This window comes from Podarcis muralis, chromosome 9, assembly GCF_964188315.1.
Source record: "Podarcis muralis chromosome 9, rPodMur119.hap1.1, whole genome shotgun sequence".
Taxonomy (NCBI): domain Eukaryota; kingdom Metazoa; phylum Chordata; class Lepidosauria; order Squamata; family Lacertidae; genus Podarcis; species Podarcis muralis.
The window spans coordinates 60194274-60209786 of record NC_135663.1 but is presented as its reverse complement, the minus strand read 5'-3'; the positions used below and the strand labels follow the sequence as shown (position 1 = coordinate 60209786).

The following is a 15513-nucleotide window of genomic DNA, read 5'->3' as shown; positions in this document are numbered from 1 at the left end:
GAGATTGATTATTTATTGTTGCATAATGTTAACATGGTAATAAATATCAGTATTCTGACCCCAACCTAATACAAGATGTACGATGGGTATTCTGTGAATGAACAATGACTTACGTGTTTATTGTTTAAAATAATATTCTTTGTGGTTGAATTAATATCCTAAGACAATTTTTTGTACATCTAATTTTTCTAGATTTTAGAGCCGAAGATGTTTCGCTATGCTCATAAGCTTGAGGTTCAAAGAACAGATGGGATATTGAGCCAGCCTTCGCCTTTGCCACATTTGTACTCTGTGTCCTATTATCAACTTTCTGAAGAATTAGCAAGGACATACCCAGAATTAACACTTGCAATATTTTCAGGTATATTAGAACATTTGCTGATGCTAGGATGTTTGTTTTTAGGAAACGTTAAACTTATCTGAATACATTTTACTGTGCTTTCAAGCTGTCTTTGACTTTCTTTATTGTTAACAGTAGTCTTATTGATTTCTGATAGCATAGCACTGTCCTAATTGTGCATTATTTTAGTGTGGCAAGTCATTGGCCTGCTTTGAAGTGAAACACATGCCTCAAGCAAGATAAGATTTGAGGATTCTCCCTTTGGTCTCTAATTGGTATTTGGCTTTGAGCAAAGGCAGGAAATGAAGATTCGAAGGAGTGAGTTAGTTCCAACAATTTCCCTTATTTCAGTGTTTCCTGCCTTCGATCTGTAAGGAGTATCAAATCCTGACACTTGAGAAGAAAGGCTTTTAATGGTAACACAAATTATTCCTTTTGCCCATGTGCACAGTCCCTTTGATCATCCTGTTTCATTCAATTTGGGAAACTTATTACTAGCTTATTACTTATAGACTTCTGGTTTAATTGTGGGTCACACAAAGGAGCTGTGTGTATGGTCAAATGCTTCTTTATATCTCTCAGCCTGTTAAGTCAATGTTTGATTGTCTAAAGCACAAGCCCTTGTACTTTCCCACTAGTTTTGCACAGCTGCCTTTTCTCTCTAGAGGCAGGAATTCATACAAATGAGAGGGACCGCATCTTTTTTCATGTGACCATGACTGTTGATCTAAGCCTCCTACCAGTATGAGTAAAGCACATAATTCTCCTTACTGCTTCTGTTCAGTCTAGTAGTTCACATTTTTCAACACGGGTTTCTGCAGTTAAGAAAATGAACAAAAATGCATCTTTTCTCATAACACACAGATTTGTTTGTCTTTTAATTATTGAATATAGAGGTAAGCCAGAGAATTCAAATGGCACACCCCTCTGGAAGACAGGTGATGTTACACTATCTGCTACCGTGGATGAATAATATTGAATTGGTGGATCTGAAACCTTTGCCCACAATTCGGCGACAAGATGAAGATGAAGAGGATTCCTTGAAAGATAGAGAGCTGATGGTGAACAGCAGGCGCTGGCTAAGAGGCGAAGGTTGGGGATCACCACAGGCTTCTGCTTTGGTTTTAAACAACCTCATGTATATAACAGCAAAGGTAAACGAAAGGGTTGGATCTTAAGTGGATTTTCCATTTTGAGGTGATACAGTTACTAGTAGGAATGCTAGTATTGGATACTGAACTTCACTGTGTAACTCAAATCCCTGATTTTCACACTTTTGATTGCAAAATTGTTCTAAAAGTTACAGAGGAGTCGCAGTAGGCTAAAACGTACTTTGAGAAAGTTCATTAGTGCTGCTAATTTGCATGGTGAGCTATCTCCCAATGGTTCAAGCTTAGGGGCCCATTCTAGATTCAGAACGTGGATTTAGATAGAAAGGGTGGGGAGATAAGCACAGATATGCACACCCCATTCTTGTGCTACCCTTTTGCTGCTGTCTTCTTAGTGTGCCAAAATATGCTAGAACTTTTTCAGTTGAACCATCATTTCCAGTTTCATTCACACTGGAAAAACTGGTTACTAGCTTTGGAACATGCCAGAAACTATAATTATGATTTGAAGTTGGTTCGAATGCTACAGGAAACTATGGTTATCTGAAGATTTCTGGGTTTAATTGTGGTGCACTGCAGAAGAAGTGTGCACAGGAAAGGCTCAGGTTTGGAAGCCAGGACAGGGCAAACAATGACAAAGTGAAAATTAACACACTTAATAATGATGGTCGTTTGCTAAACAAGCTTCAGAGTCCTAGAAATGTTTGTGGGCTTAAGTTGCTTAAATAAAGCTTATTGTTTCTTTTACTGTTGACTTTAAAACATATCTCATAGTAAATTATTTTCTTCAGGTAGATACACACACACACACACACACACACACAGGTATATATGAATGAGATTGTTGAACTTGTTGGAAATGAATGTCTCAACATTGTTTTCTAGTATGGTGATGAAGTGGCATGGTCAGAAATCGAGAACGTCTGGATTACTCTAGCAGACAGTTGGCCAAAAAATTTGAAAATAATTCTGCATTTTTTGATCAGCATTTGTGGAGTGAACAGTGAACCCAGCCTCTTGCCTTATGTAAGTGACACGGAAGCTCTTTGTTATGTCCCTGTTTCACTTAAGAATAACTTTTAAGGGATAATTTTTGACAGAGAACAACTGGGCTCAAATCTGTACTTGACCAAAGCTCACCTTCAGGTAGTTTCTGTCTCACACATAGTCCAATCTCCCTCATATAGTGGTTGTAAAAAAATAAAATGGGATAACTCCGTGTAGACCACATTGAGCCCTTTGGAGGAGGAGAAAAATACTTCCAGAATGTATTTCCTTTATGAGAATGTAATCTATAACCCGTTGAAGTCAATTACAAAATTGCCATTGATTGACCCTTCCATGAAATATTGCAGTACAACATCAAAGGTTGAAATAATGTTTACGTATAACATTTTAAAACTAAGTGTACTAATAATATTCAATCATTTGATGTAAAGAAGAAATCTTTGATATTGATTATACGTCTGGAGTTTTATTTAGGTTTTTGTTCTTATTTTGTTCTCTTTATATTGAACACATCCTTTAATATTAAAGAGAATGAAGAATATTCAGTTGCTATAAGATGTTTTAAGACAAGGAAGATTAACGTTTTGGGGGCTAATGGCCACATTGACCCATGGGCAACCCTTGGGGGGGTCACATATAAAAGCGGACATGTCAAGTCTTTTACACTATGTAATATCATTGTCTTTCAATCTTAATTTCAGTTCTTAAACTTTTTCTTCTTTAAAGTTTAAAGCAGAATTTTCAGGAAGGTCTTAGGTGCAGTCACAAGAGCCTTTTGGCATCACAGAATCGCAGCAAGGGATCTGCAGGTGTAGTCAGTAAAAAAACAAAAATGGGAGGACTGGAGTCCCCCAAAAAACTTTTGGCATCAAAGTGAAGGACCTAGAGGAGCAGTCAGTAAAACATGGAAAAAAAGAAATGCAATGAGCAAATTTAAGGGATGCTTGGAAGCTCATAAAAACTTTTTGGGGCAACACAGGAGCTGTCTGTAAAAAATAAAGTTAATTGGATGTTTTTTATTTTGAAAAATGGAATTTGGAGACGACAAAAAATTAGGCATCATAGGAGGGAACCTACTGGTGAAATCAATAACTTTTTAAAAAACCACACCCTAGAATAATTACAATGACATCTTAGGGGGCTTCTGGGGGGCACAAAACCTTTTCAGGGGCAAGATATATCCCCCAGGCCATGTGCTTGCCACCCCTGGTTTAAGAGCTATGTGTGTTGGTGGTGGAGTATTTTTGTTTTGTTTTATGTAATTTAACTGCCAATATAAAACATAAATGTTATCCTAACTTAATATTTATACACAAGCAATGTCAGACTTCATGTTTAGTGATTTGTTTGAATGGCAGGTGAAGAAAGTCATTGTTTACCTGGGTAGAGATAAAACCATGCAGCTTTTGGAAGAGCTGGTGACTGAGTTGCAGCTTACTGATCCAGTCAGTTCTGGAGTCACTCATATGGACAATCCACCATATTATCGCATCACTTCCAGTTACAAAATCCCTTCTGTCACCTCAGGTGAGGGTGTGAATTTAACCAATCATTTGATGTACTTAAGTAGATATATTTGGGATTGATTGATTGATTGATTGATTGACTGATTGACTTTATATACCACCCTATATCCGCAGGTCTCACTGTTAGGTAAAAAGCCTGGTATAAATTTTTACATTATTTAAGTATGAAGCTTTATTTTAACCTTATTTTTTAAAAAATCTAAATTGTTAAATACCTGTGTTATGAACAATGGAGGGAAAATACTTGTTTGGGAGGAGTTTGGGTGACATGAATAGTTTACCTGGTCTGCCTCCCTCACCATTTTAAAGAAATGCGGAAGGGAGAAGATAAGCTCTAGATGCAGTGCTATTTCAAAATAATGTTTGGAAGCTTTGAAAGATCAACGACAAAAGAGCAGATAAGCATTAGCTCTTCTCTTTGTCCCTAAAAATATGTATTAAAAAATTCAGGAACAGGATCACTGAAAGTATTTATTGCATTTATTTGCAAGCCCAGTCACAAACTGTTTGGTGAAACTTATTTCAGTTTCAAAGGTTTGCCATGTTATATTGTGCCCGGGGGTGGGATGGGGTGGGGATTTCAAGAAAAACAAATCGAAAGCACATCTACATATGCACATCTAGCTGCATGGCTCCTTGCATCTTTCATTTGCACAGGCTTGATGAGTTCATATGCAGATCAAAACAAAGTAATAGGTCAGGATGTTTAAGTAACTTCCATAATTCATGTACATCTCATAAGTTTTTCATCCTAAATACGCTGTTACTTCAAATTTCAGGAACCACTTCCAGTAGCAATACAATGGTGGCACCCACTGATGGTAACCCTGACATTAAGCATGCAAAAGATAGCATTGATGAAAAGTGAGTAGTACCTCAAAGAATAACAGTACTGGGAATTGGAATAAAAATAAGCCTTTTTTATTTCAAAAAATGTAGCCAGTCAAGGCACAGTTTTTTAAAATGGCTTGTTGCGGGTCCCTTAGTAGAACGAGGAGGCTGAAGGGGGATGGGAGTAAATTATGAGACGTAATGTTGAATAATTATGTATATTATATACCAACCTTGAACAAAAGATGATAGTTCAACATTTTAAGAAACAAATGTATATCTCTAGTTGACACCATTATTTTTATTCCTTTAGCTATGTACATCTAGATATCTACAGTGGACTAAACAGCAATCTGAACCGCCAACACCACAGGCTAGAATCTCGTTATAGCAGCAGTTCTGGAGGATCATATGAAGAAGAGAAAAGTAAAAATAATAATTTTGCAGTCTCTTTAGTAATGCACGTTTTAATTACATACATAAACAGTGTCAGCTGAAAGAGTTTATGGCAAAAATTGTTGTTTTTGCTAGATTCAGACACAGGGCATTTCTCTTAATAGGGATGACGCCTCCCCCTGGGGGTGACATGCAGGGTTCTAAACAGCCTTTTGCTTACTTCTCCAGGGGGGAAGAGCCTCTCCCCTCACCAGACTAATCCTGTCTATGGTTGGAGCAGGTTGAGTACAAATTGTAAAAGGGACGCGGGTGGCGCTGTGGTCTAAACCACTGAGCCTCTTGGATTTGCCGATCAGAAGGCCGGCAGTTCGAATCTGAGTGGCAGGGTGAGCTTCAGTTGCTCTGTCCCAGCTCCTGCCAACCTAGCAGTTTGAAAGCACACCAGTGCAAGTAGATAAATAGGTACCGCTGTGGCGGGAAGGTAAATGGCGTTTCCATGTGCTCTGGTTTCTGTCACGGTGTCCCGTTGCGCCAGAAGCAGTTTAGTCATGCTGGCCACATGACCCGGAAAGCTGTCTGTGGACAAACACTGGCTCCCTTGGCCTGAAAAGCGAGATGAGCGCCGCACCCCATGGTCCCCTTTGATCGGACTTAACCATCCAGGGGTCCTTTACCTTTACCTTTTTTTTTACTCTCTTTTGTGGAAAGCCACTGGAATCTTTTTTTTATTTAATTGTCCTGTTGTTGAATGTACAGATTTTCTTCCTGTGCCATTTTTATATTTCTCTTCTTTGCTTGTGAGCGGGTTCTTTTTTCATCAGTGTCAGGCTTACATGGTAATAGCTTCCAGAAACACGTGGGAACATCCTTCCATGTGATCAGCTCAGAACATGTAATAGGTTTGTGTGTGGTGGGGGGAGAGAGACTGTCATGTATGAAACAACTTTTGGAATGCAGAACAGTATTGGGAATTGTATGGAATGCAATGGTACTACATGCATATTTGAAAAGAACATGTTTCTGCTAACATGAATGCATTAAACTGAACTCTAATATTCAGCTATAAAATGAATACTTTTGATAGGCGATTCAATGCCACTGTACTCAAACTGGCGGCTGAAAGTGATGGAGCACAATGAAGGGGAGCCTTTACCATTTCCACCTTCAGGGGGCTGTTGGTCACCGCTGGTAGATTATTTGCCTGAAACAACCTCCCCAGGCATGTCTCTTCATAGGTAAGCAATAAAAGTAAATGGAAACAATGCAAGTTCCTTTTGATATTCAGTGTGCATGTCACAATCGCCCCTTCCCCAAGAGATGGGAAGATCAGCTGTTTGTGCCTTACACAGGAGGAATGGTTAGTATCCAATATTTTAAATTATGGCCTTTGTAGGGGAAAAGTTTCAACCCATGCTTCTTGAGTCTCTCTGCCTTTGGGGTCACATTGCCACAGTCGTAGTAGTAGTAGTAGCAGCAGCAGTAGTAGCAGTAGTAATTTATTATTTATACCTTGCCCATCTGGCTGGGTTTCCCCAGCCACTCTGGGCGGTTTCCAACAAAATATTAAAGATACAATAAAACATCAAACATTAAAAACTTCCCTAAACAGGGCTGCCTTCAGATGTCTTCTAAAAGCCAGATAGATGTTTATTTCCTAGACATCTGATGGGAGGGCGTTCCACAGGGTGGGTGCAATGACCAAGAAGTTCCATTTTCCAAAGCAGAGGGCCTGTTGTCCTGTTCCTATCTTGGGGAAATCTCACCCAGGAAGACTCTCAGGTTGTAGGTGGTTCCTCAGCTCCAAATGGCTTTCTGCAATGAGGCCTTTTGCTCTAACTTTTGTTTTCCCAAAAGTATGGTGGAAGTAAAAATTTGGGTTGACAAAGCTGTCCTTTGACAAAGCTAGGTCTGAATTCTTGTCAATCAACAACCATTAATCAAGATAGAACCTTCATGTTCAGAGTTATTGGTACTTCTGTATACTCATTACTAGATCTGTACAGCATTAGAGAACCCTTGAATTATTCACCTGAGAGGATTTCCCAAATGTATTTGCCTAACCACTGTTGGAAACAATTCCCTTGTTCTGATTCTGGGTGGATTTTTGGTCTATTTTTGCAGGGCTGCTCTTAGCGTTAAGATGTTAGTGACCACCAACGTTCTGAGTATCCCTCCTGTCTGAAAGAGTAGTAACAATAGTTGTGTGCTAAACCTTCCTTTACAAGTTTTTGATTCTGTATTGCCTCAGCACTGATGATCAGAAAATTGAATTCAGATTTGCTTCCTAAATAGAAGCAGTTAAGCTGTGGCACTGTCATATTAAGGCATACTTCATATTCAAATGTTGTCTGTATCATCATAACTAATATTTTTAAAGTGAAATTTCCTGAAAGAATCAGATTTGTTTTGACTGGTGGGAACTTTATATGAAATAGTAATAATGTAACTAGACTACTATCAAAGTTTCATTTAAAAGTATTGCATCTTAGAAACTGTTTCTGCATCCTCTTCTGTTTCTGCATCCTCTTCTTTTAACCTTACTTACTTTTGCTTGTAGGTGTAACATAGCAGTGATTTTGTTGACTGACTTGATAATTGACCACAGTGTGAAGGTTGACTGGGGAACCTACCTGCACCTCTTGCTTCATGCAGTTTTTATAGGTAACGACATCTTTATTAAAACTGAGAGACAATGTTAGCTCATCGTTTTGTGCTCTTGCCTTTTAATCACTATAAAAGAGGTGGCTTATCTATGTTAAAGTAAGACAACTCTGGCAATCGGAGGTAAAGCACAAATTTTGAAATGGAGTAGCCAAGGATCACAAGACGAGAACTATTGTTTTCATATTGCATAAAAATATTTGTAGTTTGAAAACACATATTTATAACTCCTGTGAATTGTATACATTATAATAATGAATGAGAGATTATATAAGTCACTGATTCCCCCCCCCATGGTAGACCTCTGATACGTTTAGTGTAGCAAACTTGCATTTAAATTACAATAGTACAAAATATCATAAGGGTGATGTCATTGTTACTGGGGTACATCTAACATTAACTTTATTGCTTACAGGACTTGATCACCACCATCCTGAAGTATATGAACACTGTAAACGCCTCCTGTTGCATTTATTGATAGCGATGGGCTCTAACAGTAATGTCCAGTCTGTGGCTTCTGTCCTTCTCAGGAACAGGGAGTTTAATGAACCCCGGGTGCTCACTGTCAAACAAACAGCACATTTGGATTACATATTCACAGGTACATTAAATGAATTAAATATTTCTGAAGAAATAATGCAACATTATGTAATGAGGTTAAAGTGTTATACTGTCAATGACAACATGCACTTTAGCCATTGAAAATAAAAGCTATTTCGCAGCTGGTGCATAGCTGGTTGATGAAGATACATTATCAGTTAAGAAGGGATAGTACCTCTGGTAGGGGACACATGGTGCTCCTTCTAGGGTTTGCCCACCTTTGGTCCACTCCCTGCACTCAGCTCTCACCTGTGGCTCCTAGAAGCTGTCAGCATGCGACAGCGGCCTCATCCCGTGAAACAGCTTCGACTGGCCGGCTAAACCAGGTGAAAATAGCTGATGGGTCTCAAACCTTCAGTGAGATAGGGACTTCCTCTACATCAGAAGACAGGCTCTGGCACATTGAGCAGATGAGACCAACAGTGGATCCAGCGGTCAAGAAGGTGGTTTCTGCACATGCTGTAGAGGGAAGTGAGGAGCAGATGGGTCTTGTCAACCGAGGAAGGTAGCCCATCTAGGAGAAGGAAATGAGCCTAGGCAAGCCTTGGGGCTCTATGCCCCTCTGTCTCCTCTTTTCCTCCTGCACAGTGGAGAGAGGCTTGGAAGCATTTGCCTCCAAAATGGATTAATTCTGTTCCTGCAGAATGGATCAGGGTGAGAGCAATGTGCAAAGCATGTATAGGCTGGTACCAAATCAGGGGAGAAGATCTCTCTCCAGACCCCTCCAAGGCTTCATAATATCCCCACCAGTTGTGCGCTCTATTACTTTCCAGCAGATGGCAGCACTTTGTCATACAATATAATCGCAAGTAGTTGATCTCACAAAAATATTTGGTTTTGTTGTTTCTATTTTTATTAAATTGCGCTTCTAACATCTGTTAGTAACAACTTGTGAAGACGCATTGTTTTGCTCAAAAATTCCCTGACCCATTAGATTAAATCCTGCTACGGCCGAATTCCTGCTTTTTTAAATACTGTTTTGCTGTTTTTGTTTTCTTTCTGTTTATAAGACACTGCTTTATTGTTTTCCGTTGTATTTTTGTATCTCTTTTAGAGATTTTTAAATATCAATTGCTAAGAATGCTTTCAGTTGAATGAATAAATAAAGTAGATCTTGACTGCCATTTTACTGTACGGGAACTCATTTTTTCTTTCTATAATTAGGTGTTAATGATTTTATACCGGATCACCAGCCCTCCCCAATGACAGACTCAGGGCTCAGTTCAAGTTCTACCTCTTCTAGCATCAGTTTAGGAAATACCAGTGCTGCCATTTCTCATATGCACAGCACCATCCTCAGCGAAGTTGACATTTCAGGGGAGCAAGAGGAGAAAATGAAATCACTGATGGAGTTTATTACTTCAAGGTAACATTTAAAAGTCAGCTGCTGTTACTTATCTGTATGAAAATACAAGCGTGCAATGTTTTCAGTCCCATTGTGAATGTAAAGATAAAAAGGCAAATAGGCTTGTGCTTTAACATTAGAGCTTTCAGGAGGTACATTATGCTCTTGCTTTGAGTAGTGATCAGTTTGGCTAACCATATCTTGCTTTGTAAGACACTTATGCTATTAGAAAGCTACTAAGTATATTATATTTATCTTTCATAAGTAAAGCCCTTCATAGTGCTTTTTTTTTTTTTTTGGCAGCCTTACTGGTATGTTTCCCCACCTTGAATTTCTCATACAATCTTAGAATTCTGTTCTTCTCTGAAGTGTTGATAAACACTTCCTAGTACCCAAAAAAATCCAGGTGGTGTTTAGAAATGTCGCAGTATCATTTCTGACGAGAAGGCTTTACACGTCTTCAGAATTGCTGTATACTTGTTAATAGCAACTGCATTTTATATTGGAAATTGCTTGTGGGTAAAACGGGAAGCCTTCCATCTTTATGCTGAATGTTCCTAATATTTCTGAGAAATGAGATTTGGGCTTGGTTATTTGTTACTCCTAGGAAACGAGGACCACTTTGGAACCATGAAGATGTTTCAGCAAAGAATCCAAGCATAAAGAGCGCTGAGCAGTTAACTGTATTCCTAAAGCATGTTGTTTCTGCATTTAAACAGTCAAGTTCAGGTATGGTTGAAAAAGTTGAAGTATGGTGCAGTATTCAGTAAATTCAGTAAAAGACCATTCCTTAAAAATAAATACTGTGTACAGCTCCTATATAAGAAAATGTTCATGATATATATTCAGATATACAGTCGTACCTTGTTTTGCGACTGGGATCCATTCTGGAGCCCCAGCTACTAGCCAAAAAGGACGCAGGGCAAAGCGTCGTGTCTGTGCATGCGTGAGTGGCAAACCCGGAAGTAACCCATTCCGGTACTTCTGGGTTTGCTGCGGACGTTCACGGAGGTATTACTGTATATGTTTAATTTTCCCTAGTACTCAGGGGAATGAAGACAGAAGGTATATATTGGGTTTATTTAAGAATATATATCTAGTAAGTACAACCATCTCGTTGCTACTGAGGATGCGTAATCTGTGTTTCTTGCCATCTCCCTCCTGTGCAACTCTGACCCTGGCTTCAAGCTTTGAGAGTAAGGTATCGCTCCCTGTTTGCAAATGCCTACACAGCCTATGGCTGCCCGTAAAGCCTGCTTGTGAACTCAGAATCCTTCCAGAACCTCGGTCCTCACTCCACATTTTTACTACTAACTTTATCTTACAGTTGGATTTCAGTTAGAGCACCATCTCAGCGAAGTTGCTCTGCAAACTGCACTTTCTTGCTCCTCTCGGCATTATGCTGGAAGATCCTTTCAGATTTTCAGAGCACTGAAGCAACCTCTTTCTGCAGCCACACTTTCTGACATTCTATCTAGGCTTGTAGAAACTGTTGGAGATGCAGGAGAAGAAGCTCAGGTATTTGCATTTATTGTTTCTTTTGGTTCAGTTTTAAAGAGTACCTTTTTTCCTTGTTCACTCATTACTTGATGGCGTAAATATGCGATTTACCAGATGTTTGAAACAGGCCTAAGTTTCCTTCAGGCAGAAATACGACTCTGTAAGGTAAAGGTCCGGTTTGCGCATCACACTAAACTGTGGTATATGAAGCTGCGCATAAGCAGAAATGAGACTTAGTGCTCACGCTCCTTTGCTCCCCTCTTCTCCTCCTAAACAGATTGAGGGGAGAACTTCAGCAGCTTTTAGTTCTCCAGAGCGAGAGAGTCTAAAGTGTGCTAAAGGAGGATAAAAAGATTGCACAGAAGATGAATGAATTCTTTGTTTCTGTCTTCACAGTGGAAGATAGAAGGCAGATCCCAGCAACTGAACTAACTTTTGCAGGAAGGAAATCTGAGGAACTGAGGCAGATAGTAGTGAAAAGAGTTGATGTTCTAGAACAGGAGTCAGCAACCCTTTTCAGCCATGGGCCGGTCCACTGTCCCTCAGACCATGTGCTGGGCTGGACTATATTTTGGGAAAAAATATGAATGAATTCCTATGCGGCCCAGTCGTCTTCTCAATCTGGCTTGCGGATGGTCTGGGAATCAGTCTGTTTTTACATGAGTAGAATGTGTCCTTTTATTTAAAATGCATCTCTGGGTTATTTGTGGGGCATAGGAATTTGTTCACATTTCCCCCCCAAAATATAGTCTGGCCCACCACATGGTCTGAGGGACAGTGGACCGGCCCACGGCTGAAACAGGTTGCTGACCCCTGATCTAGAGTTAGGGGTGAGCAGTGAGATGGCCATGTTTACTGATGATACTACAGTAGTACCTTGGTTCTCAAACCTAATCCGCTGTGGAAGTCTGTTCCAAAACCAAAGCATTCCAAAACCAAGGTGCACTTTCCCATGGAAAGTAATGCAAAATGGATTAATCCGTTCCAGACTTTTAAAAACACGCCCTAAAACAGCAATTTAACATGAATTTTACTATCTAATGAGACCACTGATCCATAAAATGAAAGCAATAAACAATGTACTGCAGTCACACAGTCCATCAATCAGTAGCTGAACTGGGTTCCACACAGTCACAAAAAACAAAACAATAAAGTCACAAAAACACAAAATAAATAGCAAAAACAGACAGACCTTAGCAGACTCACCTTCTCACCCCTTGCTTTTTCCTGTAAGACCTATTGCAGTCGTTAAGAGTCGTCAACAGGCTCATCACAGCTATCTGCCAATCACCCATTCTCACCACCCTTCTGAGTAATACCCCTCCCTACCTTCTCACTATATACAGTGGTGCCTCGCAAGACGAAATTAATTCGTTCCGCAAGTCTCTTCGTCTTGCGGTTTTTTCGTCTTGCGATGCACGGTTTCCCATAGGAATGCACTGAAAATCAATTAATGCGTTCCTAGGGAAACCGCCTTCAGACCAGGTCCGGGGACAGACTGTCCCCGGACCTCTTCTGAAGGCTGGGGGGGGGGGACAAGGGCTTTTCTTCCCACCCCCAGCATTTTAAAAAACCCTGGGACAGCGGAGGACTTCTCCGCTGTCCGGGCGATCTTAAAATGCTGGCGGGCGGCATTTTAAAATCGCCCCGGGACAGCGGAGGACTTCTCCGCTGTCCGGGGCGATTTAAAAGCCCCTGGGAAGGCAGGCAGGGGGGACAAAGACTTTCGCCCCCTGCCCGCCTTCAGAAGGTGTTCCCGCCCCCCCCCCCGCCCGGCTTCGCAGCAGCGCTACGAAGCCCGGTGGCTGGGGCAAGTGTTCCCGCCCCCCCCACCCCGCTTCGGAGCAGCGTTCCGAAGCGGGGTGGCTGGGGCAGGTGTTCCCGCCCCCCACCCGGCTTCGCAGCAGCGCTACGAAGCCCGGCGGCTGGGGCAGGTGTTCCCGCCCCCCCCCCGCTTCGGAGCAGCGTTCCGAAGCGGGGTGGCTGGGGCAGGTGTTCCCGCCCCCCGCCCGGCTTCGCAGCAGCGCTACACAGCCCGGCGGCTGGGGCAGGTGTTCCCGCCCCCCCCACTCCGTTTCGGAGCAGCGTTCCGAAGCGGGGTGGCTGGGGCAGGTGTTCCCGCCCCCCCGCCCGGCTTCGCAGCAGCGCTACGAAGCCCGGCGGCTGGGGCAGGTGTTCCCGCCCCCCCACCCCGCTTCGGAGCACCGGGAGAAGCGATCTCCCCGCAGCCCCTTGCTTCAAAAGAGGTCCGGGGGCAGACCTCTTTTGAAGCAAGGGGCGGTGGGGAGAAGCGATCTCCCCGCCGCCCCTTGCTTCAAAAGAGAAGACCCGCTGTCCCCGGGGCAAGCTTCGTTTTGCGAAGCAAGCCCATAGGGAAATTCGTCTTGCGAGGCAACTCGAAAACGAAAAAACCTTTCGTTTTGCGAGTTTTTCGTCTCGCGAGGCGTTCGTCTTGCGGGGTACCACTGTAGAAGGATCTGGCAACTTCTGTTTCAGTGTATCTGAAGAAGTGTGCATGCACACGAAAGCTCATACCAAGAACTAACTTAGTTGGTCTTTAAGGTGCTACTGGAAGGAATTTTTTTTGTTTTGACTATGGCAGACCAACACGGCTACCTATCTGTAACTAGACCTTAGCATAACACTCAAAACGGAATTGTGGCATTCAAATCGGAAGCATAACACTCAAAACAGAGCATGTTCGGCTTCTGAAAAAAGTTCGCAAACCGGATCACTTACTTCCGGGTTTGCAGTGTTTGGGTTCCAAGTTGTTTGAGCACCAAGGTGTTTGAGAACCAAGGTACCACTCTATATTGTTCAGGTCCAAAGGTGGGAGAAGGGGCTACCAAACACCACCAGCTACCTAGGAGGAGAATGCCCAACCCTGAGACCTACAGGGACTCCTTATCTCACTAAATCATGGTTTGGTGTGACATGTGACCCAATGTTCTGCGCATCCTAAACGGATGAGAGAATGGTGGATGGATTAACATCTAACTTAAGAACATAAGAAGAACTTGCTGGATCAGGCCAATGGCCCATCTAGTCCAGCATCCTGTTCTCATGGTGACCAACCAGATGGGAAACGTGCAAGCCAGATTTAAGCACAAGAGCACTCTCCCCTCTGGGTTCTCAGTATCAAAAACTAAAGTCAGAGAAGCTGTGCAATCTCAGTTTCTAGCAAAGGAAGAAATATACATTGTTGATAGAATATATCATATGCAAGGGGCTTTACTTTTTGTCATCTGTCTCTAGCACTAATTTTCTCTCCCCCCCCCCACCCTACAGGGTTTTGTCATAGAACTACTTCTCACCTTGGAGTCAGCTGTTGATACACTAGCAGACACCATGAAGCATTATGATCTTCTCGCGGCGCTTTCCCAGTAAGAATTGCTGGTAGTTTACTTTCGTTTGTTTCTGAAATGTTTCTTGCAACATCTTGGCTATGAAATTGCTTTGTAATGGATAGGGAAGGGATGCATGGGCCCTGAAGCTGACTTTCGTAGTTGCAGAGAGAAGTTGGAAAAAAACCTAAACCTATCTACTTGCAGACCCAAAAATGAATGGAATTATTGACCAAAACTGTTGGTTGGGGGACTGTTTAAGACAGCTTGCAACACACAATTCCCTTTCCTTTCCACTGACTAAAGTATTCTGAAGTGTGCAAAAGCTGACTGAAGCTGGCATGATTGATACACATAAACCATAAGCTCGTAAATTCAGAATGTAGGATTTACAGTGAAATCCTATGCATATATACTCACAAGTAAGGCCCATTATTTTTCAAAGGATGTAGGTACATGTGCTTAAGTTTGACGCTTTTATCATTCAGAGTGCATCCAAACACATATATACAACAAAAACTGATTTCTCACCCCCACACCCACGGTCTTTTCTGCAGTGGCCCCACCTTTTTGGAACTCCTTTCCCCAAGAGCTTTGTAAAGCTTTTCTTCAGTTGTTTTTAGAGAGGCCCTTATTTTAATTTTGTCAAGCCTTTTCAAAATTGGCTTGTGGTGTGTATGGCATAATTTGGTTTGGATTATATACTGTATTCAGTTTAGTGTTTTTTAAAATATCCGTCCGGATGCTTTAGTTGAGATTCCTGCATTGCAAGGGGTTGGACCACATGACCCTAAGGGTCTCTTCCATCTCTGCAGTTCTCTGATTCTATAAGGCACCTCATGAGGATTTTATC

The 15513-nt window shown here is 41.6% G+C and overlaps 1 protein-coding gene across 13 annotated transcripts in view; it reads left to right on the top strand.

The window, feature by feature from the left end:
• Window positions 1-15513, top strand: part of FRYL (FRY like transcription coactivator) — a 140817-nt gene that overhangs the window by 90927 nt on the left and 34377 nt on the right. For all 13 annotated transcript variants that reach the window (XR_013394276.1, XM_077934361.1, XM_077934359.1 and 10 more), the window contains 13 exons: window positions 193-361; window positions 1235-1494; window positions 2335-2475; window positions 3816-3984; window positions 4763-4847; window positions 5128-5240; window positions 6295-6445; window positions 7768-7871; window positions 8287-8472; window positions 9636-9837; window positions 10424-10545; window positions 11144-11334; window positions 14605-14699. Coding sequence is in view for 12 of the 13 variants with exons in the window: in XM_077934361.1 (XP_077790487.1) it covers window positions 193-361; window positions 1235-1494; window positions 2335-2475; window positions 3816-3984; window positions 4763-4847; window positions 5128-5240; window positions 6295-6445; window positions 7768-7871; window positions 8287-8472; window positions 9636-9837; window positions 10424-10545; window positions 11144-11334; window positions 14605-14699 (1988 nt within the window). In the remaining variant the exon portion in view is untranslated. The remainder of the gene's footprint in view (window positions 1-192; window positions 362-1234; window positions 1495-2334; window positions 2476-3815; window positions 3985-4762; window positions 4848-5127; window positions 5241-6294; window positions 6446-7767; window positions 7872-8286; window positions 8473-9635; window positions 9838-10423; window positions 10546-11143; window positions 11335-14604; window positions 14700-15513) is intronic.